This window comes from Lissotriton helveticus, chromosome 10 (assembly GCF_964261635.1).
Source record: "Lissotriton helveticus chromosome 10, aLisHel1.1, whole genome shotgun sequence".
Classification (NCBI taxonomy): domain Eukaryota; kingdom Metazoa; phylum Chordata; class Amphibia; order Caudata; family Salamandridae; genus Lissotriton; species Lissotriton helveticus.
In genome coordinates, this window is record NC_136071.1 from 534888543 (window position 1) to 534911280 (window position 22738).

General features: G+C 45.3%; 1 protein-coding gene across 1 annotated transcript; it reads right to left on the minus strand.

The window, feature by feature from the left end:
- Positions 1-1947: 1947 nt before the first annotated feature.
- LOC144785379 (hemoglobin larval subunit alpha-like) lies at positions 1948-16419 on the minus strand. Its single transcript, XM_078664328.1, has 3 exons — positions 16069-16419; positions 11808-12012; positions 1948-2233 (listed from the first exon to the last, which is right to left on the minus strand). The coding sequence occupies exons 1-3, from the start codon at positions 16353-16355 to the stop codon at positions 2105-2107; spliced, it is 621 nt and encodes a 206-aa protein (XP_078520454.1). The 5' UTR covers positions 16356-16419; the 3' UTR covers positions 1948-2104.
- Between the last annotated feature and the right edge of the window lie 6319 nt (positions 16420-22738).

Genomic DNA, 22738 nt, shown 5'->3' on the forward strand with positions numbered 1-22738 from the left:
TAATTCTGTGGCTCTCTGGTTACACTCAGACCTATGCAGTGCATTAAATAATAGAGGTTATATAATGTACTGTATAGTGAGTGCATTCGCCATTGAGTATAAACTTTTTTAATGTATTTTTCATTTAAGCTACCCATTATTTTGTCTGTAGCTACCTGATGGTGAAAGACCTAAAAATGAACAAAATATTTTAGGGCTGATTTATGAGAGGCTTGCGCCACACAACGCGCATGGATTTTGATGCTGCCCCAGATTTACAAAACCATGTAAACCTGGGGCAGTGCCAAACTTTACGCCTCCCTACAGCAGGCGTAACAAGGGGAAATGTTTCATCTGCAGCACACATGGAAAGAGGAAAACCCTTCTCAGGATTGTTTTTGTGCAGGGAGGTGCCCCTTCCTGCACAACTACTATCCGGCCTATGTTGGCGCTAGGCAGCAATTTGTGTGCCAACATAGGGGGAAATTTCATAAATAAGGTGCATTCCTGCCCTTTCACGTTGGCGTAGGGCAGCGCTGCAAGAAGACTTGTGGCGCCTCCCACGCCAGTGCCTCATAAATGAGGCCCTTTGTTTTTAGCCACACCTTTGACCACGCCCCAACCACTGACCTTTGGTTTGCTAAACACGTTTTAATTTATTTCCCCAATGTATAAATGATTTGCTGGGGGAATTGGAGGTGTTTATGGTTGTCGATAGTTAGCAATAATGAGGAGGCTCAAGTTCTAGAAATTTACGTCAGGAGGGGGTCCTCACATCTAGTTTTCGTCAGGGGTGTCTCGGCATCAGAACGTTTGAAGACCTCTGACTTAAAGGGTCCAGACCTGTGCATAATTTGAGCCGGTGGTTTCCGGTGCTCAGCACCAGCACTTAATTGTCAACACCAGTGCTTGTGACAGTCTGCCACATGGTGGTGCAGTCTATCTAATTTATAGATGAGCAGAACAACAGTGTTTATTCATTCAAAATAGATTAGAAATGACTATTACCTGCCACCCAAGCCATTCTTATAGTTTAGGGGGCTTGAAATGGTCAGAATTGTCACACTTGTAGGAGTGTGATGGCTGGTAGCTGTGTTGGAACTATCATTGGCAACACTGGAAAGGCAATTTGTGGTGCAAGCTGAAGTGGCATCTTGAGAAGGGCCCTGGTGCTTAATTTTTTCTCTAAATCAAGCACTGATCATAGCTTCGGAGGGGGAGGTGGGGGGGTTGGGTTGTGACTTAAGTCTCTGCCCCACCATATTTTGGTAGGAGCTTGATTTAAATGGATGGCCAGGTACAGACCCGTCCCAAGGCCTGATTTTTTTCACTTCCGGTGCAGAACACTGCCCGCTTAAACAAAACATTGACTAGCAAATTAAAAGTGACATACTGCTGATGATGGAAAATAGCGTGTCTATGACTACTACACAGATTCTATTTATGTTCCTTTCAGTTGTTTGGGAATGGAACAGCAACAAAAACCATTTCCATGAGACACTAGTACAGGGCTGGCTTTAGCACCAGTGATGCCCGGTGCGACAATCATTTTTGGAAGCCCCACACCCCATGACCGCCTCTTAGGATTCTCTCACTACCACCAGGCAAAAGTGCCTCTCATCTCTCCAATCATGCGTTGCTACTAAACACAGTGCCCCACTGAGATCAGCGCCTCCCTCCACAGGTCAGCGCCCAGTGCGGCCGCACCAGTTGATCTGCCCTACATCGATCCCTGCACTAGTACATGGAAGTAAGCGGCTAAACGACTGCAAAACCAACATGCAGTTGTAAATCAGGTTTAAGAGCGTAAACGGCTTTTTGAACCAGGCCCAGTTTGTAATCTCTCCTGCTCTGGACCAGATTGCAAATTTCCTTCAAAACTCTTCCACGCACTGTGGTTTTGAGCAAAAAACACGTGACAATTATGTTTAAGAAAAAATCGTGCATGAATAGTACAACAACATAAACCATTTTTTAAACATATATTTTAATAAAGTAACAGTGATACATTATTGAAAAGACAGAAAATACTGAAAATCAGCTATTATCCAGGTGTCCTAAGAGGTATATCCTCTGTCTCCTCTTCTCTTTACTGTACATATCCCTCTGACATCAGAGGTACATTTCATCTGTATTTGGAGGTCATCACAGCAGATACTGAGGCCAGGAACTTGTCCCAGGCAGCCTGGCACTGAGGGGTGAAGTCAGCAGGGAAATGGGCGGCCAGCACAATCTGAATGCAGTGGGACAGCAGCTGAAAGAGAAAGAACAAAACGGCTTGAATAGTAACAACACCGCAGATAGTGCCCGGATTCACCAAGCAGCATTAAAGATCGGTAGTCAGTGTGCAGTGAGCTGCACACTGACATGTAACATAGGAAAAACATACAAGAATGGAACGGGCAGCTATAGTACAGGTCAAGAGCTGCCCTGTAGAAGACAAAACCAGAGAGGAGTGTTGAATGGACCGCAATCCGGGATTTAACAGCTGTTTTACCCACCAGAGCCACAATCTCAGACTGGTATTGATGTAAAAAATGGCCATGGCCCATATTTTTGTTTTATTGGCTAACCTTCATCTGCTGGAGGGGAGCGGGCAGCCTTGGCCCGCCTTCAATCAGTGCTTTAAATGGCCCGGTACTGTCCGGTGTGGAGTACCTGCACTTCTTTAATTTGAAAGGAAGAGTACCTGCACTTTTCTGCACTACTGAATTATATTTAATGGGAGAGTACTGGCACTTCTCAGGAGCAAACAGCGACTCTAGTGAGTACTAACACTTCTATATTTCCATTTAAAACACTACCTATAATCCACTCGGTGATGGTGGCCCCCTAGCTGCTGGGCGGTGGTTGCCCTGCCTCGGATGCAGCCCACCTCCAACAGCTTGGGGTTTGTGGAGGCCCTGCCCAGACTGCAGCCCACCTAAATCCAGAAACAGAGACCCTGTCCCAGCCACAGCCCACACAAATTAAGTTCCATCTCAAGGGCTTGCGTCCCTCCTCCATACTCCTTTATTACATAAAATTTAACATAAACAACATGTAAACCCAGTGGCAACGGATACAATTAATAAGTGGTGGGGTGGGTGGTGGTAGGGGTATGGGGGTTGCACTGCGGTTAAAATAAATGAATAAAAGACTTACCTGATGCTGCCGGCCGCCTCACACCTCGGTGCTACTCTGCTCTCATGCTCCCAGCAGTCTCTGCGACACATCGCAGACTCCCCATCCAATCTAGATGCTGCTTTCATGCTATACCTAGCATAAGAGCAGCATGAGGATTGACCTAAGAGGACTGGTTTGACACTCACTCTGGCACAGTGTTGTTTCTCCACCCGGCTGTGGAATACAGCTGGACTGGAAAAACCTAAGACGGCCGGCCAAACAGACATGCGCACTTGTAGCAGTGTGTACCACTCGTCCTCCCTTTACCCTCCCAGTGTCAATCATCATGTCCCGGCCCCACCTCGCCCTTGAATTGGCATAACGGGCGTAGCAAGGAAATATAAAATGATAATAACTTGTTTTATTATCATTTTATTTTTCCTTTATTCACTACTCAGAAAGCAATTGGGTGGCGCTCTTCCTCCCTCATGGAGTGTGGAATGTGTAAATCTCTTTAGGGGAGAGTGATATGATGGAACGTTCGAATTCGTGTTTTGAGCCCTAAAAACATTCTCTTGAAAACAAATCCACAAAAAAGGACTGGCTGAGAGAAAAGAAGAGTATTAAGGTAAGTATGTAAGGGTAAGCAGTTCAAATAAGTGATAAGAGAGCGAGGTGATTTAGAGGGTTAACGCTCCAGCAGAAACCCGTGCACAGCGACAAGTACAAGAATAATTAAAATGCTCATCATTCAACGATCAATGACATTGTATCATTGATTTGGGTAGCAGTAAAACGGGTGATTTCGCTGAAAGAGGTGGTCTGATGGAAAGCTGTGATATTTCTCTAGCGGCCAGTGCCCCTGTGTGATATGGACATGACTCTGCTTTACTCCACCCTTCCTTCCCCCATCCTGCCATTCCAAGTCACCAATCTGTGGAAAAACCTCTCAGTTCCCTCCAGACCAGTCCACCTTGGAAGTCAACAAAGACATTCAAGATTGGGAAAAATTCAGCTGCTTTAGGAATTCATCAACTCTCTCTCTCTCTTTCTCTCTCTCCATCAGTCGAACTTCCCTCTCTCTTTCTCGCCATCTCTGATTTTTTTCTCTCTACCCCCTACCTCCATGTCTCTCTCTTGGAGCCTTCTTGTGCCTTCAGCAGGTAATCTCAGAAGGGGGTGGGGGCGGGGGGGTGATGGAAACGAAAGAGCGCCCCCTGCCCTAAACACTGACTTGCAAGGGCTCCAGCCCCCTGGGGAGCTGGCCGCTAGAATAAAAGGTCTGTCCGGCGCTGCTGTGTCTTTCATCCTGTTGAGGTTAATTTAATTACCTCAGACGTACGACTCAGCCCCATAGTGCCCACACCGCCAGCGCTCGCCCCGCATGCCAATTCTACTTACATACCAAGGAAACTCATGAGACATATTTGTGGGAAAGAACTGCTGCAGGTTTATTTCGTACAGCACAGGTATAGCGTTAAGGTGGGTCATCTTACAGGCGATCCAAAGCGGCAGCCCCTCGCTGGCCCGCATGCCTAAGGAGCCATCTTGCACGGCGAGACGATGCTCTAACGGTGCTTCATATTACCATTTCGTTATACTCCCGCCCCCCCCTGTCAGGGCGGAGAGATCAGGCCCCCCGACCGCCCGAAGGACTAACGGGGCGCCGACGCTGTTTCCTGGAACCTCCTTCGGCTCCAGGTGCTTGGCTCAGGCACCCTTACTGTGCCAGGCAGAGGTATCTTGACTGTATCCTTCTGCCGCAGAGGTACCCTTACTGTCCATCTGCTTCCAGATCGCCCTGTACTCCGCCACAGCTCTGGAGGAGGCCCACGTCGATGACAGAGCCCCCCCACCCACCTAGCTACTTTCGGTCGCTGTTTAGTGCACCTTTATCATAGTACCCTTCCGTTTTCTCTTCGTATTGGTACCTGCCCAATGAAACACATGCCTCTCTTCCCATGAACTTCTGCATGGATCTACGACCCTCTTGCGGGAATGCACTACCGCTACCGGTGATCTGGCCCTGCGAGGAACCTCAGACCACAGTAGCTCACCCGCTCCCAACCCGTTCCCAGATGAAAGGTGGGGTATTGTGTGGGGGCCCCCCGTACGCAGGGTGCTATTCTAGCTTGAGCCTCAAATTGCTTTACTACATAATGGATACCATGGTTATCGCATGGTAACGCCCCATCTGAACCTACATGCACTTGATTATGCTAGAAGGGCAGGTCTCACTCTCACGGGACTAGCTACCAACAACATGGATCTTGCCACCTTAGGACCTGAATAACCCCTAATTCACTGACTCGGGGCGCCCGCTTAAGTGTACCTGGCCATGGCCCTCCACCTCCTGTGAACCCTGCAGTTTGAATTAAGCTGTTTGGCATTACCTGTCAATATCTACAAGAGGAGACACACATCCTCGCTTAGTCCATGCTTCTCTGTTTCATAACCTGGATCGGCTACCATAAAGCTTCCTTGCCTAGCCGACCCGCCTCCCCAGCGTGACCAGATCATTCCCTCCCAGGTGAAATAGGGGGATATTGGGAGGACCACCCCTCCCCACCCTGCATTGCTCTAGCTTGTACTTCAGTGACCCCATTGCATTACAGGAACACCCAACCACAGGATTTGTGTCCTCGCGAAAGCCAAGTTCCATTTCTCGGACGTAGCCCATTGTACCAACCTGAGAACATAGGAATGGCCCATCACCCACACGCAAGTCAGCTGTAAGGTTTGGCCTCCGGGGCAGGGTGCACAAGCCAACCACAACCTGGGCCAATCCTAGCTTCACCCCTTGACTACATTTGTGAATTTAATCCCAGAAAATCGCTTGTAGCTCTTTTCCAGAAGCTATTACTTAGTTTGCCTCACTCTGACAAACATAAGGAGGTTTTTCCAAAGTATCCTATTTGTTCACCTTTCCTATGCTTAATATGCACTACGTTAGCTGTTTTCATTCGGAACAGTATACCGAGGACCGGCAAGTGACTATTCGCATTATTGTATCTGATGCAATGGACAACCAGTGATATTTGTCCAAGAAGTAAAGTGGTGTGATTATGAAATTTATCACCGTAGCTGTAATAATTATTACAGTGAATGTCCTGGCAAATCCCTGCCAGATCAATACTTGGAATAGTTGAAGCACAGCCTAGCAGATATGTTTTAACAGTCAAATTGTTATTCCTGACCATGTCTCCGCAATCCACACCGCAGCATAGTAGCTACTCCACGCATGCTCCTACTGCATGTGACCCCTAATCTGCATCGCTCCCAGGAAGCAAGTGTCCGGAACTAACGCAGTCACCTAGTAGTTGCTTCCACGTTTCGTCTGCCACGGGGCAGGCCGCTAAAGAGTCCACATTCTGATGTGTGGTGAGTTTGGACTCAATCCCAGAATATTGGTGTAAAGTTCCTACTCCCAGCCTTCGCTTGTGCCCCTGCAGCAAGCATCATGCACTCCTAATTCTCTTCTCAGTGAACATGAAGCTTCAAACTGTTAACCTGAAGCTAGGAGGTTATACCTGTATTCGTTAGAGAATGTGTGCTAAAGCAATCCCATTTTATGTGTAATGTTCTGTATTCCTTGCCTAGCCAACTGAGAGCTACCTTCCCCCCTCTACGTCTGCCCGTTTCGCTACTGCCCTGTGTGGCATTACCATCCTTTCGATACACCACGGGTGACACTAACTAATAATGACACTTTATTGCTGGCGCTAAACAATGGGGATGAGGGAGGCCCATTCCAGTAATTGCTCCCGTTTGGCCATCAATGACTCTAGGAGACCATGGTTTGGGGCAGCCCTTGTAAAAGAATCCCGATCATGGAGTGTGTATGAGTAGCGTAGACATATATCCAACATTTTGGGAAACAACCTACCCTTGTTGTTACTCCCCTGTCACCTCAGAGCAGATGTCAGCAGCTGCCTACAGTACTTGGGCACACTTGGGGCACATGTTATACCTACCATTTGGTAGTAAAATTAAATCTGGGCTATTTCCACGTTATTTAAGGGCTCCAGCCCCCTGGGGAGCTGGCCGCTAGAATAAAAGGTCTGTCCGGCGCTGCTGAGTCTTTCATCCTGTTGAGGTTAATTTAATGACCTCAGACGTACGACTCAGCCCCAGACCCACTGGCTTTACAAGTCCTAATACTTTTCATGACTTTCAGGAAATAACGCCAAACATTCTAGATTCGATTACTCTAAAATGTATTTAGGTCTAAGACTGGGCAATCAAGTTGCCTGCCTGTTTTCCTTTTTTTTGCTGATACTGTTGCTCAGAGAGGTATTATGACTGCTGCACAAAAACCTGTGTTCAAATTGCCTTTCACTTGTTCTCATTCCAGTAAAATACATCACTGATCCAAAACATCTGCTGCAGAGGCTCATATGTTCATTTCAAGAGAGACAATGCCTAACAGTTTACTGGGTAAACACACAATTTACAGACACCTAAATTTTAGGTACAGGAGGCAGCATTACACCCCTAAAAATGGCGCGGTGGGTTAACGTGCCAGCATCAGTGACCTGTGTCGAACCTGGGCTTCCATCACCAATCCCAGTAGGTTACAAACCTTTTGCATGCATGTTTGTGGAACCCACAGGTCACCTTTTCAACACGAATAAGATAGTTGATAAGATTAATGCACCCACTGCAATGATACATGTGTAACATGCCGGTACGTGGTTTAAATTGAGGCAGAGAGGACACAACCTTTCCTCACACTAAAGTCAATAAAATCAGCACCATTAAGCTGGGAAAAGGGCAGAGCAATTTCCAAACAAGAAATAAAATGAGTGACCCAGATACTAGCCAACTATATTTGCAGTGGCTGCTTATCCCACTAAGCTATTGCAAGGATTCGTTTTTCTAAGAATACAAAAAATATTTCCTTCTAATAATGTCATTTGTCGCCTATTGCAAATTATTTATCAACCTACCTGGTACCATCCTGGTGAATAGTTATTGACTGAAGTTGCTGTGTTGTTTACACTTTATGATCCCTAAATAGTCCACACATCTTTCAAATCCCACAAATCTTCCTGCCTACAGAAGAGGGCGGCCAGAATAGAGGGTTTTCTGGGGCAGAAGTGGGTATGTACATGGGAATCAGAAAGGGGTCGTTCTTGGCGAAAACCGGTTAAAGAGTGATCTTCGGGGCTAAAAAGAGGGCGTTTTTGGGCTGTCTTCTTGGCGCTAGAGGAGGAGTCCTGCGAAAGCACCGAAGAGAGTGTTGCCACTGGGCTAGAAAACAGGGTGGCCTTGGGAAGCTGTAAGAGTGGGTGTAACTAATGGTACAGCGATGGTACATTCTAGGGAGGCCACAGGCTCAGCAGAAGGTAGGCCTTTGGGGACTAGAGAGAAAGTGCCCTATTGGAGCCTGAAAAAGCATGTACTTGTGAGAGCAGAGGAATGTTTCTTGGTGTAAAATCGAATAGAGGGCTCATGAATACTTTATGCACTCCTATGACCGAGGCCTAGTGCTGTGGTATTTATGGAGGGAGTGTCCTATAGGGGACCTGACGCACCAACATGGCCTTCTCTATTGAGGTTTAACCGTGTTATTCGAATACATTAACTAATCGAGGAATGGTCCCTGCCTGGGCCAGAGGAGTATTTACCATGACTGGAGACATTTATGTCAAATTTAAAGGTTTCCAAACAGCCTATGGCCACAAAAGCCAAAAATGCTTTACAAAATTAGACCCAAACAATGCATTGTCCTGCACGGGAGTTTATTAAACAATCCAATACTTCGAGTTGAAATGAGTAATCAGAAGACACTATATTTATGTGGCAATCAGAACACTACATCTCTAGTAGCCACACTAGGTGCATAGTGGGAAATATTTGTGCCACAAAAGATCCCTGCCCTGCTCCATTGGTGTCATACAAGCCCACGCTCTCATCCCCATAAAGTTGACGCAGAATTTGAAAAAATAGGCTCACCTAAATGATGGTCTTATTCCCCGTTTCCCTCCATGTCAACCATCTTTGACCTAATTATCTTGACTTCGTTCTCAAATTCGCTAAAGATCCCATGAGGGTACAGAGTTGGCATTGGATGGGCAGGGAAACATGCAGACCCAGTTATATGGCTAGCCAAATTAAGGGCCTATACCAAAGGACGAGGGGTGAAGAAGGAAATGAGGTAATTAAATGGACACAGGAGATGCACTATGAAGGAAGTCTCAGACCCCATGAAACATGGTCCATTGCATTGGTGACTATGGTCATGGACTATTGTAGGTTGCTTGTCAGAAACACCTGCAGAAAAAAAATCACAATAATATTGTGTACTAAACATTGTTTGCAAAAATATCATTCCAATGGGTATAGCTTTTTTACTTTTAACTCCATTTGGACAATATTTCTGCAAAATATATTTCGGACGCCATGTTTATGTCAAATAATATTCTTACTACGATATTCTGTACCATACCATTATGCAGTGCATGTGGGCAATGAATTTGAATTAGAATTTTTAACAATTTGTAGAGCGCACATTCACTAGGCAGTTTCTTGGTGCTATAGGATTCCTGAGCTGGGGAGGGCACCGGGGGCTATAGGCTAAAAGCTTGCTGGAACAAAAAAGTCTTAAGGGCTTTGCGAAACTCAGTGTAGGAGGGGGAGGATCTGACGGGGAAGGGAAGGGTGTTCCAAAAGGTGGGCGCAAGAACCGAAAATTTCTGGCCGCCTGATCGATTTTTCTTGAAACGGGGGATGACCAATAAAGATTTAGTGGAGGAGCGTAGGTCTCTGGAAGGACTGTAATTGGAAATGACAGAGTAATGAAAGTGGGAGCAGTGCCCGCCGGGCTTGAAAAGTGAGGCAGCCGAGTTTGAAAAGGGCTCTTTGTTTAATGAGGAGCCAGTGAAGGGCCGTGAGAAGGGGTGAGGAGTGATGATATTTAGATAGGCCATGCACCAGGCGGGCTGCCTGGTTCTGCACCAGCTGAAGGCGTTGAAGTGCATAGGCGGGGGCACCATTATAGATAATGTTCCTGTAGTCGATCTTGGATAAGACCATGGCCATTACAATTAGTTTGAGTGCAGAGGGAGAGAAAAACCAGGATACTTTCCTATTAATGCGCAGGGTAAAGAAACAAGAAGAAACAACAGAACTAATGTGGGTGTGAAGTGTCAAATGATGATTGAGGGTGATGCCGATGGTCTTGACTGAGTGAGAGGGGGTGGGAGGAGGGCCAAGAGAAGGGGGCCAAAAAGAAGGCGACCAGGGGTTGCCACTGCCTCCAGTCAAAATCAGCTCTGTTTTATCCGGGTTGAGTTTAAGGTGGTTTGCATTCATCCACTCCCAGATAAACAGCATGACGGATTGGAAGCTAGTGGTGCCTGGTGAAGGGGAGGAAAAATTAAAAATAAGTTGGAGGTCGTCAGCGTAGTTGTAAACTGTGACCTCCATTTGTTGAAGTGCAAAAATAAGAGGAAAAATGTAGAGGTTAAATAAAAGGGGTGAGAGAGAAGAGCCCTGAGGGACGCCACATTTCACCCTGCGTGGCGGGGCCCAAAATTCGGCAAGGTGGACCGCCTGAGTGCGGTCATCCAGGAAAGAGCCTATCCAGGTCAGAACCTGTTCCCCCATGCCCGCCGCCTAGACACGGGACAGAAGGATGGAATGGTCCACCGTGTCAAAAGCGGCGGACAGATCCAAGAAGACCAGGGCCTGAGGGGTGTTGGTATCAAGTCCCTCCCTGAGTTGGTCCATGACTGAAATAACCATGGTCTGCAATAAACATATTTCAGAGTGTTTGGGGCTGACAGGGCAAAATGTTGTCCAGAGAACTACAGCATGCCATGAGAGAAGGCAGCCAGAGCCCCAGAGGAGTGAATGAAAATGAAGGACTGTATTTTTTTCAGCAGTGTTTTGGTGTCCCTATAAAATATCTGCTTTTTTCATTTGTAAGATAATTTCTAAATTACGTGTACATGTATATTATCCAAGATGATTTATCTGAAAGAGGCATATGCATTCTTTTTTGTGTATGGCTTTGATCTTACTTAAACTATTACATAACATGGAATTGGTTTCTATTTTATTTTTTGGCGCCTTAGGGCCAGATGTATCACAGGGTTTAACCCATTCTGTGTCTATGGGAAAATGCTTAGTACATATGGCCCTTAGTATGTAGTTAATTTGTAAAATAATAAGTGCTGGGGTTCTCATAAGGAGGCAGCTTACACCAGCTAATTTCTCCTGTTAGATCCGCCTAAAACAGTACCAACTACTAACTATGAAACCCTACAAGTAGGGAAAGGATGTGGTGAAATGGCTAGAGCTGCCAACTGCATATCTGGGGAATCAGGTTCGACTCTCTACGTCGGCTCAATATCCTGTGTTTTTGAGAGAATCACTTCATCTCCTGGTGCCTACCAAAATGAATGTGTCCTTCACAGGTCCTCAAGCCCGGTGTTGATGATTAAGTGCCTGTGCTGAGCACCGGAAACCACCAGATCAAATTAAGTACTGCCCTTAGTGTGTTAGCTTGCTACTACTTACTGATTCGTTTACACACTGGCCTGTATGTGGGTTAAGCTGATTTGGACTGTAACATAAATAGTGTGATCACATTTTAAACATGAAATATTAAATAAAACACCATCTTGACCTTTGATCTTTTGCTGAAAAGTGAAGGCACTGCAGAAAGAATAGTAGTTCTGTTTCTGTGCTTGCTATAATCTGTGATATTTTCTCACCTTGTAGTTCCCGGGGTCCACTCTGAGGTTGTAGGCGTGCAGGTCACTCAGTTTGGACAGCGCCTGGTCGAGGTTGTCAAGGTTTTTAGCCGCTTCTCCGAGGGCGCCCAGCACCTTGGCACCATGGTTGCGCAGATCAGCAGATCCTGAGCTGGTGTCAAAATGGCGGAAATAAGTCTTGCTCTGGGGAAAGCTTCTGAAAAGCCTGTAATATAAAAACAATATTGCAGTTATCTTTCTTTCCTTCAGAGTACACCTACTCTGTTAGGAAGTGATCTGAAAGCTTAGGGTTGGCTGCACTTTAATAATCTTTGCTTCCTAGTTAGATTTCAGCATTGTCACAGCTAGCTTTCATATGTCCAGATTATAAATAGGCCAGTAAAGGCAGCTGAAATAGCAACAGCACTATTTGTGTTGCAGGCAGGCAGCATTTCTATTCTATATTTGAAAGGTGTGATGTTTATTTATAGTCATTACTATTTGACCTTCCAGGAAATTTTCTGAGTTGTTTGTAAAGGGTATTGTACATTGTTACTACTCTGCATCCAGTGCCTAATTTGTAAATAAATGAGTGGTGGTGCCCAAAGCTTTTCACCCGGAAACGATATTTAATTTCAGCACGTGAATACCAAGGCTGCGTTGTTTTAAAATGACCTCATGCCTCTTAAATCCACTACCAGACACCCAATTCTACGTTATCCCACTATTGCAGGTTCCTGCTTATTCCTTAGTGACATTCATTCCGTCTTTCTTTTCCTCTGCCTTTCCACTTTGTGTGTGCTTTTTTCCCTTTCTTGCTATGCGTAAATATCTGATGGGAATTATATGTGCCTGTCCCCAAAAACGAGTGCCAGTGGCCCCCACTGGCAACCACCGGCTCCAATTAAGCACTGTCTGAATAATTACAAGCTGTTTTGGTGACTGCAAAAAAAATTAACAAACTTACTGCAGGTAAAACAAAATGAGACTAGTGAGTAAAGATGTAGGCAGAATGCTGTGAAAACGCAGAATGCTGAGAAAGCGGGAATGCCGCCACACACCAGGCTGAAGTGGGCTAACTCACTGCCTGATGCTATAGGGGGCAGAAAACATGTGATTTACACTGCTGACCAATGGATGAAGAGGGATAGCTGAAGCCCCACACAAGTATATTATATATGGGATAAAGTACCCCAGCTGTTCATTATAAGGGTATCGCAAGTGAGTTCCATACCAGTAGATGAATTAGGTTGAAGGCTGAGTTCCTTTATAAGTTCATGGAACTTCAAGCTGACTTGCAGTATCCTTTTAATGCATGGCATAGAGAATTGTATTGCTTATATAACATGGTTACATCATCACCTTTACCACAAACTGCACAAATCATTGGTGTCTTTCTATTTCATTTTTAGTTCAGACATGAAAAATAAAAGCAAAACCTGCACTGCAAAATTGAACACACTAAAAAGCAGTTAGAAGTTTTTGTCAAAGGATATTAAAGTACGTTTCTGTAAATCAAATGTCTAGAATGTTGGGTTGAAACATAGAGAGATTCAAATTCTCTTGTAATAACCTATTGGGAGAAAAAAACATATTGCCATAAATATCCCCTTTCTGCTGAATGCTTTTAATTTTAGGAAAACATATCAGAAGTAAAGCCAGTTCCTGTTTTCCTTGTTTAAACGTATGCTTCATGATATCTGGAGTCCATAGGTACTGTTCCTTGCCACAGGTGCAAATTATATCAGCCAGTGACCAAACACATTTTCTAGCGGCATAAACACACTTTGAAATAGAACCAGGGCTTTAGGTGGAATGAAAAAAACTGGGGGGGCGGGCCTCTCAAAGGGGCGTGGCAAATGTTAGTAAGGCCGTGGCTTAAAAACAGGTAAGCTAAAATCTGTGCTTAGTATAGTGCACCGCCCAACTTGTATTTTGCTGTTTCTGTTATTGCATCCCGATATATGATATAACAAATGACATCTTACCTACAACAATTCAGGACTATTTGCTTTGTCAATGGTTGTTAGTTGCATAAGATAAAAAAGAAGCAGCTATGGCTTGTATATAATATTGAAAAAGCTTCCACTTAAAGCCCTGGTGACACCAAGACAATGTTGCTGATTCTGAGTTTCAAAAAGAACAAGCATTTACAATGCAACGGTTTCGCCTTTGGAAAAGTTAGAGCTATTGGCAATGTAAATGACAATGCCATTTATTTATCTGTTTTCAAAACCAACACATAAATAAAAATTTTGTCATTTACAATGCCAATAGCTCAAACTTTTCCAAAGGCGAAACCGTTGCATTGTAAATGCTTGTTTGAAGAGAGTTTGTCATAATTTATGCGATGTTTGTCGTAAGATTTACATAGCAAACGTCTTCAAGGCTTGGCTCGTGAACGGGCTCGAGGACGCAAGCAAAATTCTTGGCTCAGCTCTTCCAGTTAACTTGCTATCTCGCTCACCTCTAAGACCCACTAGTAATGGCACGCATAATCTGCAGGTTATATAAAGATATCTGCAGCAGGTGCTCTGCCTGCTCGGCTATCTCACCAGCAACTTTGTAGAGCACCTGCAAAGAATAGGAAAGAACATTATTTCTGAATGTGTACAAACCGTCTGCCTCTTCGTGGGATACACCACACATACCAATAGACCCGATTTAAGTGGGAGACTCCCGATTTTCGCAGCCAAAAACGTGTGCTCGTCTCCCGTCTGAAATTGCCTCTCCTTCAATAGAAAACTCAGTGGGAGAAATACCTTCTCCCTATTCCTTTTTCTTCAAAATCTCCCATTTTCCTCTAATGTTGACATGTAAATAAACCATTTTTATAGCGCCTAAGGCCATTTTTTCAAAATCTCCCACTTTCCTCTAATGTTGACATGTAAATAAACCATGTTTATAGCGCCTAAGGCCAAGTGTTAGCCCATACAAAATGTTTACAAGAATGACATACAGATTACCAAACGCCAGGTGTCGGATCTCATTGCGCCCACCCTACACCAACCATAATAAAAAGATAAGCACGGCGGCGTCTTCGACTTGAGAACCCAACAAGCAGCCACGCCTCGCGCACATGGCGCGCGCAACCCCAGCCCCCCCCCCGCGCCATTCCCCCGGCGAAGATTACCTTCTTCTAAAGGGTCGGACCCGAACAGTCCGCTCGCGGGTCCGCAACATGGCCGGGGAAAGGGTCGAAGCCGCCCTCCCGAGACCAGCGCCGGAAACGAGCCCTCACCCCCGCCAGAATCCTCCGGGTTTTCCTCCAAGCCTTGGCAGGTCGGCACACGCACGCATAGGCGTGGAAAATCCGGCACAGGCAGCGTCCTGCCTGCAGCGCGTGAGCGACAGCCGCCTGTACAGCCGACAGCTCAAAGCGTCCGAATATCTCTTCGGAAATGTCATGCTGCTTGCATCATGCTCTTCGCGTAATATGCATAGAGCCTGCGTTCCTGGAAAGCCACTCGTGGGTGTCTTATTTTCTTCAATTAGCCGGACTCCGAACTCGTTACCGTGCTGGATGGCCCACTGGTCGGCCTAGAATGACCAAAACACCTAAAAGAAAAAAAAAACGCCCACCGCCGAGATGACGCGCACAGAGGGGAGGAGAGGGAAAAAATCGCGGGAACGCCCCCGAATCTGGTCCGGCCTTGATGGACAGATCCGGCTTCCAATGGCTAGCCTCCATTTATGGAGCTAGCCAATGAAAGCCGGGGGACGTTCCTATAGCCAATATGGTAAACAAAAGATTTCACCTGCGCGAACTGCTTGCGCAGATCGCCAGGTCGAAACCTAAAAAGGAAATCCACAGAGAAAATGACTCTCTTTAAAGGATCTCCCTTCCCCCACAACGCTCCCCTGGCATGACGTCAAGCATTACATTCTCCACTAGTGAGAAGTGAGCAGTGTGAGCACGCCCACACGATGTGCCTGCTGTCACTGCAGGCCGGGAAAAAACGGACCGTCTGTGCCAGGGCACAAAACAGAGCCCCGTTTCGAGGCCTCCGGTAAAAAACTGGCACTTAAACCCCTGAATAGAACCGTAAATTGCACAAGCTTCATTTCACTAAACTTCAAACTCCTCTTTCCTGTATGAATGGAACCTAGGAAGGCCATTATTTAACAATGACAATAACGGTTTCATTTGCATAACGTTTGAACATAAGGAGAAAGTTATACATCAAATTTAGAATAAAACTGGCCGCACAGTAGTCACTTCATCTTTCATGCTCCTAGTTTTGAAGTCAGAACGCTGGTGCGTCACGCGCTCGGACGTTACCTGTCCAGCGCTTCCGCTCCCAGCGCCTCGAGGTCGCCAGAGGCCTTTCCCCACAGGGAGAGCACCGCGGCCTTCTCTGCGTCACTCAGGGTCATCTTGGCGGCTTCGGAGGGGGTGGCGCTTGGTCTGCACGAGGTGGTCGGTGGAGAGGAGTCGATGCTGGTGCCTAAACTGGGTCCACTTATAAAGAGGAGGTGGGCTGGGAGACGTGACGGACCCCCACGGCCATTGGTCATTCCTGGCACCCACCTGTTAAGTATAACTCTGGAGGCAGAGATTAGTAACATAGGTCTTTTATTCAGTTTAATGGTCAGCACACCTTGAACAGGAGCGGCCTGAGTGTGTGCCTCAGGGCGAATCACTCATGACCGTCGGACTCGTGATAACTGTCAGAATCGAATCTCCAGCTGTCAACATTCCAGCTGGTGACGTAATGTAAAGGAGGGGTGAAGAGGGGAGAGGGAAATAGAGAGAGATAGGGGGTGCAAGCTAAAGAACACAACACATCTCCTTCCCTAAGGAACTTTTTTTTACCTTACAATAAGAGAGATGAACGACTAAAGTAAACATAGTAAGAAAACAAACTGGATGGCTAGTCACCCACAAAGTCTTGGTACTTGCAAGGTTTGACCAACTTGCGTCCACATTTGCTGGTGCATGCCCCTTTTTCTGTAAAGTCTTTCTCCAACACATTGTCCTCTACCGCCCCTTGGCTATCTTCGGAGATTACGGGGTTACCAGCTTCTGTAGTGATGATATCAACATTCTCACACAACATTTCCTCACCATTCTGTTTTCCTCTAGTAGCGGCACAGACATTAGAATCAGGTGACATCTCCGAGTCAGAAGAGCGAACGTCTCTGCCACACATAATCTCCTCGTCATCCTTCTTTCCTCTTGTAGTGGCACGGGCTTTAGAGACAGGTGACATCTCTGAGTCAGAAGAGTAAATGTCTCCGTATTTACTCATGGATTCTAAAAGTTCAATGTCAGTTCCTTCTCTGCTAGCCTTGCTACTTGTAGGCCTTGTTATATTTTCTCCTTCACTTTCTAAATTCTCACTTTCTTCATACAACCAGCCATAGATGTCTAGTTCCCCGACACCTTCCTCCTTCTCCACATGTTTACCTTCATTGGTGTTCATAGGATTCACATCAGGCATTGCACACAGAGAAATAGAAGAGGCATGCCAGATTTTTCCATCGCTAAGGAGTGCAGAGTTGCTAATACTCTTTCTACTATTAGGGGATCTGAGAACCTTTTCTGTCCCTTTACAAAGCGTCCATTTATTTTTCCTCTCACTCGGTCTCCTTTCTTTACTTTAATTTCCTTGAAACTATGTTTGTTGTCATTTTTCTCTTTGCACAGACTTTGTGCCTTTTGTATTCTTTCCCTGACTGTTTCAGCCGACCATCGTGTTGTCTTTGCTGCCTTGAGCCTTCCCATATTTTCCTTGGAAATAGGAGTCCTTCCTTTCATCATTTCGAATGGGCTTACCAGAGTATTCTCTCCCGGTGTTATTCTGTATTCCCATATCATTCTGTTGACTTCCTTCCTCCAACATCGTCCATTTTTGCTGGCTAGTAGACTGGTCCCTTTTATTATCCTTTCTACTTGTTCCAAAGCTCAGTGGCTTCACTGGGGTTGGTGTCACCCGGTGCGGGTAACTCATGGTGTCACCCCCTCACGACTTTCCGCATGGACCACCTCTGTCGGAAATGTACGGTGCTAGGTACTGTCTTACTCCCTCTAGCTCCCTCTCTCTGTCTAGCTCCCTCTCTCTGTCTTACTCCCTCTAGCTCCCTCTCTCTCTGTCTTACTCCCTCTAGCCCCCTCTCTCTCTGCCTTACTCCCTCTAGCTCCCTCTCTCTCTGTCTTACTCCCTCTAGCTCCCTCTCTCTGTCTTGCTCCCTCTAGCTCCCTCTCTCCCTCTCTTACTCCTTCTAGCTCCCTCTCTCTCTGTCTTACTCCCACTTGCTCCCTCTCTCTCTGTCTTACTCCCTCTAGCTCCCTCTCTCTGTCTTACTCTCTCTAGCTCCCACTCTCTCTCTTAGTCCCTCTAGCTCCCTCTCTCTCTCTTACTCCCTCTAGCTCCCTCTCTCTCTGTCATGCTCCCTCTAGCTCCCTCTCTCTGTCTTACTCCTTCTAGCTTCCTCTCTCTCTGTCTTACTCCCTCTAGCCCCCTCTCGCTTACTCCCTCTAGCTCCCTCTCTCTCTCTTACTCCCTCTAGCCCCCTCTCTCTCTGTCTTACTCCCTCTAGCTCTCTCTGTCTTACTCCCTCTAGCTCCCTCTCTCTGTCAAGAGCCCTCTAGCTTACTCTCTCTCTGTCTTACTCCCTCTCTCTGTCTAGCTCCCTCTCTCTCTGTCTTGCTCCCTCTAGCTCCCTCTGTCTCCCTCTCTCTGTCTTACTCCCTCTAGCTCCCTCTCTCTCTCTGTCTTACTCCCTCTAGCTCCATCTCTCTGTCTAGCTCCCTCTAGCTCCGTCTCTCTTATTCCCTCTAGCTCCCTCTCTCTGTCTTGCTCCCTCTCTCTCTGTCTTGCTCCCTCTCTCTCTATCGTACTCCCTCTAGCTCCCTCTCTCTGTCTAGCTCCCTCTCTCTCTCTCTCTCTCTCTCTCTCTCTCTGTCTTACTCCCTCTAGCTCCCTCTCTCTCTGTCTTTCTCACTCTAGCTCCCTCTCTCTCTGTCTTTCTCACTCTAACTCTCTCTCTCTCTCTGTCTTCTTACTCCCTCTAGCTCCCTCTCTCATTAAACCGCGGGGGGGGGGCAGGACCCTCCCCCCCCTTTTACACTCTCTGCCGCTTTCATGTGGTTTCTCTTTTAAAGCTTTTCAAAATGCAAAAAGAAATCTGTGTACAAGGCACCAGCGAGTTTGTAGACGTGAGAATTTTACGATATGAAACAGCTAAAGTAAAAGCTAATTTCCAAGCGGTTAATACCCCCCCTCCCCGGCCCCCCCTCTTTAGCACCGTGTCTTTTTCCATATAAATGGCGGGGGCCCCTCATCACTACACTTTTCAAACTTTAACTAATGAGAACATTTTAATTCGAATAGAGAAAATATCTCTGTTTGCTTTTGTTTTTAAAGCGGATCGAGTCTCTCCGAGGCCTTCGGGTGCGGTGCAGGGGGTGCCATGTACAGAGGCCTGCTGGGGGGGGCGCAACCAGATGGTGTCACCCCCATGTGAGGGTGTCACCTGGTGCGGTCCGCACCCCCCTAGTGACGCCACTGCCAAAGCTTCATTGTCAGCCGGGAGTAAATTAGATGTTGTTACGGGGGTCATTCCGTTTCTCTCAATGTATTTTTTAAAAATGTCAGAATCAAATTGCCTTGCTTTGTCACTTACTATTGTTGTTGGTATACCCTCTCTCGTGAATACACTGTCCATGAAGTTGACCACGTCATTTGCATCCACACTCTTTCAAACCCTTAGTTCTGGCCACTTCGAGAAATGATCCACTAGGACTAAAATGTTCACTTGTTCTTCATTAAATTGTATGGGCCCTATAATATCAATTCCTACACTTTTCCACGGTATGTTTGAGCCTTTTAACGGTTGTAGAGGCGGTTTGAGATTTACCTGCGTTTTGACCTTGTCCTGTTGTACTACCAGTACGGGTTCTGATCTGTTGGGGTTAAGGGTGATGCCAAGTTTACCCTGGTCCTTCCATCCAAGCACCGAAGGGCCAGTGGCAGATACGTATAACTTACTGCTTGTTACCCTTTCCTTGAATCCAAAGTCAAGTTCCCTAAAACCCATTAGATGAATAGGTTCGCCCGTGAAGGTTTTTAGAGTTATATCAGGTTTTTCCATGCGCCCTCCTAATTTTCTTTCGAATTTCTCTCTCCACACATTATGGTTGATTATGGTGCAGGGTGAACCGGAGTCTGCTACTATTTCAAGGTTCACCCCACCAATCTCTACTATGCACATGGGTTTTTTCTTTTTAACCTTCCTTGTTTCCTCACCTTCCCTTTCTTCCATCACATTTAATACACATAGGTTGTAGTCCGAGTCATCCGACGATTCTTGTTCCTCCTCTTCTTTGTCCACTACATATTTTATTTGTGTCCACGGTCTTCTTTTACAAGCTTTTTGAAAATGCCCCATTAGTCCACACTTAGTACATCTGTTATTCCTTGCCGGACATTTCCAATCGCTTGCTAAGTTCTTGTTGCTATCACAACGGTAACATTTTATTTGTTCTGTAATCTTCATTTTCCCATAATCTTTTTGTTCTTCCCTTTCTTTGTACTTATTATCCGTTACTTTATTTTTATTTCCACTAATTCTTGCCACTACGCTTGCGTCCTCCGTTTTATTTTTCGTCTCACTGATGACCTCCTTAACGCATCGCCCAGTCAGTTCTGCTTTTTTAACAATCTCAATGACTTGTTGAAGTGGTTTCTCGCCCTTTGCCCACAGTGCGTCTTGTATGTTAGGATTAGCAGCACACATTACTATCTGATCCTTAATACGGTCATCATGCATGTTTTCAAATTTGCACAATAGCGCTAAACTTTTTAGTGTTGAAACATAGTCCTCTATACTTTCCTCCTTCCCTTGTTTCCTTCTGTAAAATTTGTATCTGTGCACAGCAACACACACCGTGGGCTTATAATAATTATCCAAGTCTTCTATGGCATCATTGAAAACATTTCTTCCTTCTCCTTCTCTTAACATTTTCGCGATATTATTGTACACTTTTAAACCACCTGCACCCAAACTATGTAATAAAATATTTTTTTTCTCCTCTGGTTTTAGTGGTTCATCATTTTTCTCAAATGTAGAAACGTAATTACAAAAGTGCTCCTTCCATTCCTCCCATTTTACCAATGGTGGACCTGCACCCTTCAAGAACGCTTCCGGTGGCTGTAGATTATAAATGTTTCCTGAAGCCATGCTTTATATTCTCTCAAATTACTTTTATATACACCAACACTTTTAAATACACGAAAGACGCAGTATATTAATTGCTTAGTTCCTTCTCCTTTTATGCTCTGTTTCTTTTTTTTTTTTTAATTACAAGTACTTGAATCTTATTCCTAAAAGTTCTCACCTGTTATAAATGCTCTTCCGTTATGCACTCGTTGACGTCACTCGCTTTATGTTCCACAGCGCCAAAATCCTGACAAGAATTCTGTGACGCCTGCCTCCTTCCCGTAAGCGCTGATGCAAATTACCACACAACTTTCCGGTATTTCTCATTTAGTGAATACATTTATTTTTTCTTTGCTGGCTTATGTATCATCAATGTAAATGAACCGAAATTCGTAACAGTCGACGTCCAACACTTAGGGGCAGATTTATGAAGGCCTTGCGCCGCCGGTGCGTCACTTTTAACAAGGGAAAAAGTGACGCACCGGCGGCGCAGGGCCTTCATAAATCTGCCCCTTAGACTTCACTTATTTCCCCTTTTGTAATTCTCAGAATTTGCTACTCCATGAGCCATTTGTCACATTTCTCATTTCATTTTTAAATCTTTGCTCACGTATTGCACTCGCTTTAAGTCCTGAAGGCTTTTCACACATTTTTTTTTATGTATAGACCACAATCCCTCCTGTTCTTCAATACTTATTAATTAATTTTTCCTTTACTACTTAAATGTATATTAGTCCATTACTCATTCTCTCGTCTCCACAAGCTTCCGACTTCCTTTTTATTTTCTTTGTCACTTGCCTGTGTAAAGACGATTTTCTTTTCAAGTTTTTTCCTTCCGGTTCTGCCTCTTTTATTATTCCTTTTTCTTGGTGGGTCCTTCGGAGTGCTGTCCTACTACCTCATCGCTTTATTGTTATGTATAACTCTGGAGGCAGAGATAAGTAACATAGGTCTTTTATTCAGTTTAATGGTCAGCACACCTTGAACAGGAGCGGCGTGAGTGTGTGCCTCAGGGCGAATCACTCATGACCGTTGGACTCGTGATAACTGTCAGAATCGAATCTCCAGCTGTCAACATTCCAGCTGGTGACATAATGTAAAGGAGGGGTGAAGAGGGCAGAGGGAGATAGAGAGAGATAGGAGGTGCAAGCTAAAGAACACAACACCACCCAACCTGCTTATCTTATCTCCATGGAACGAGTGCCCTCCCTGCATGACCAAACGAGCAACATTATTTTCACCTTCTTAATTATCACTGAAGTTACAGTAACATTGTTCAGGAACAGTTTTATGGACACCGTCCTGAGTTTAATTTAATTGTAATATTTACACAATATATCTGTCTTTGTGAAGGCAATTAAATTCTAGCATTTATGTTCTGGGACTTATTGCGCACTGGCACATCAGTCAGTGGGAAAAAAGTTTCACATTTTGAGGTCTTTCATGGTTAGAAAACTGTGTTATGATTATTTATAGAAACCACATGGGGCAGACAGAGTTAGATTTAAGTGTACTGGAATATCTTGGTACTCTGAAGGAAATCCCAAATGTAGAGGGAAGTCATCTGACTCGTACACTTTACTTTGAAGGACCATTGTATATACTGTCTACAATACAGTCAGTCAGTCAAAAATAACTTTATTTGGTTCGTCACAACCATAAAGTGTACATATAGAAAAAAATTAACAGTTAGATTTAAAAGGTACATATTCCTAGCCATGCTTTAAAATATTTACAGTTTCTAAAAAAATTCGCTTTCCGGCCCCGGACCTTGATCTTATTCTACT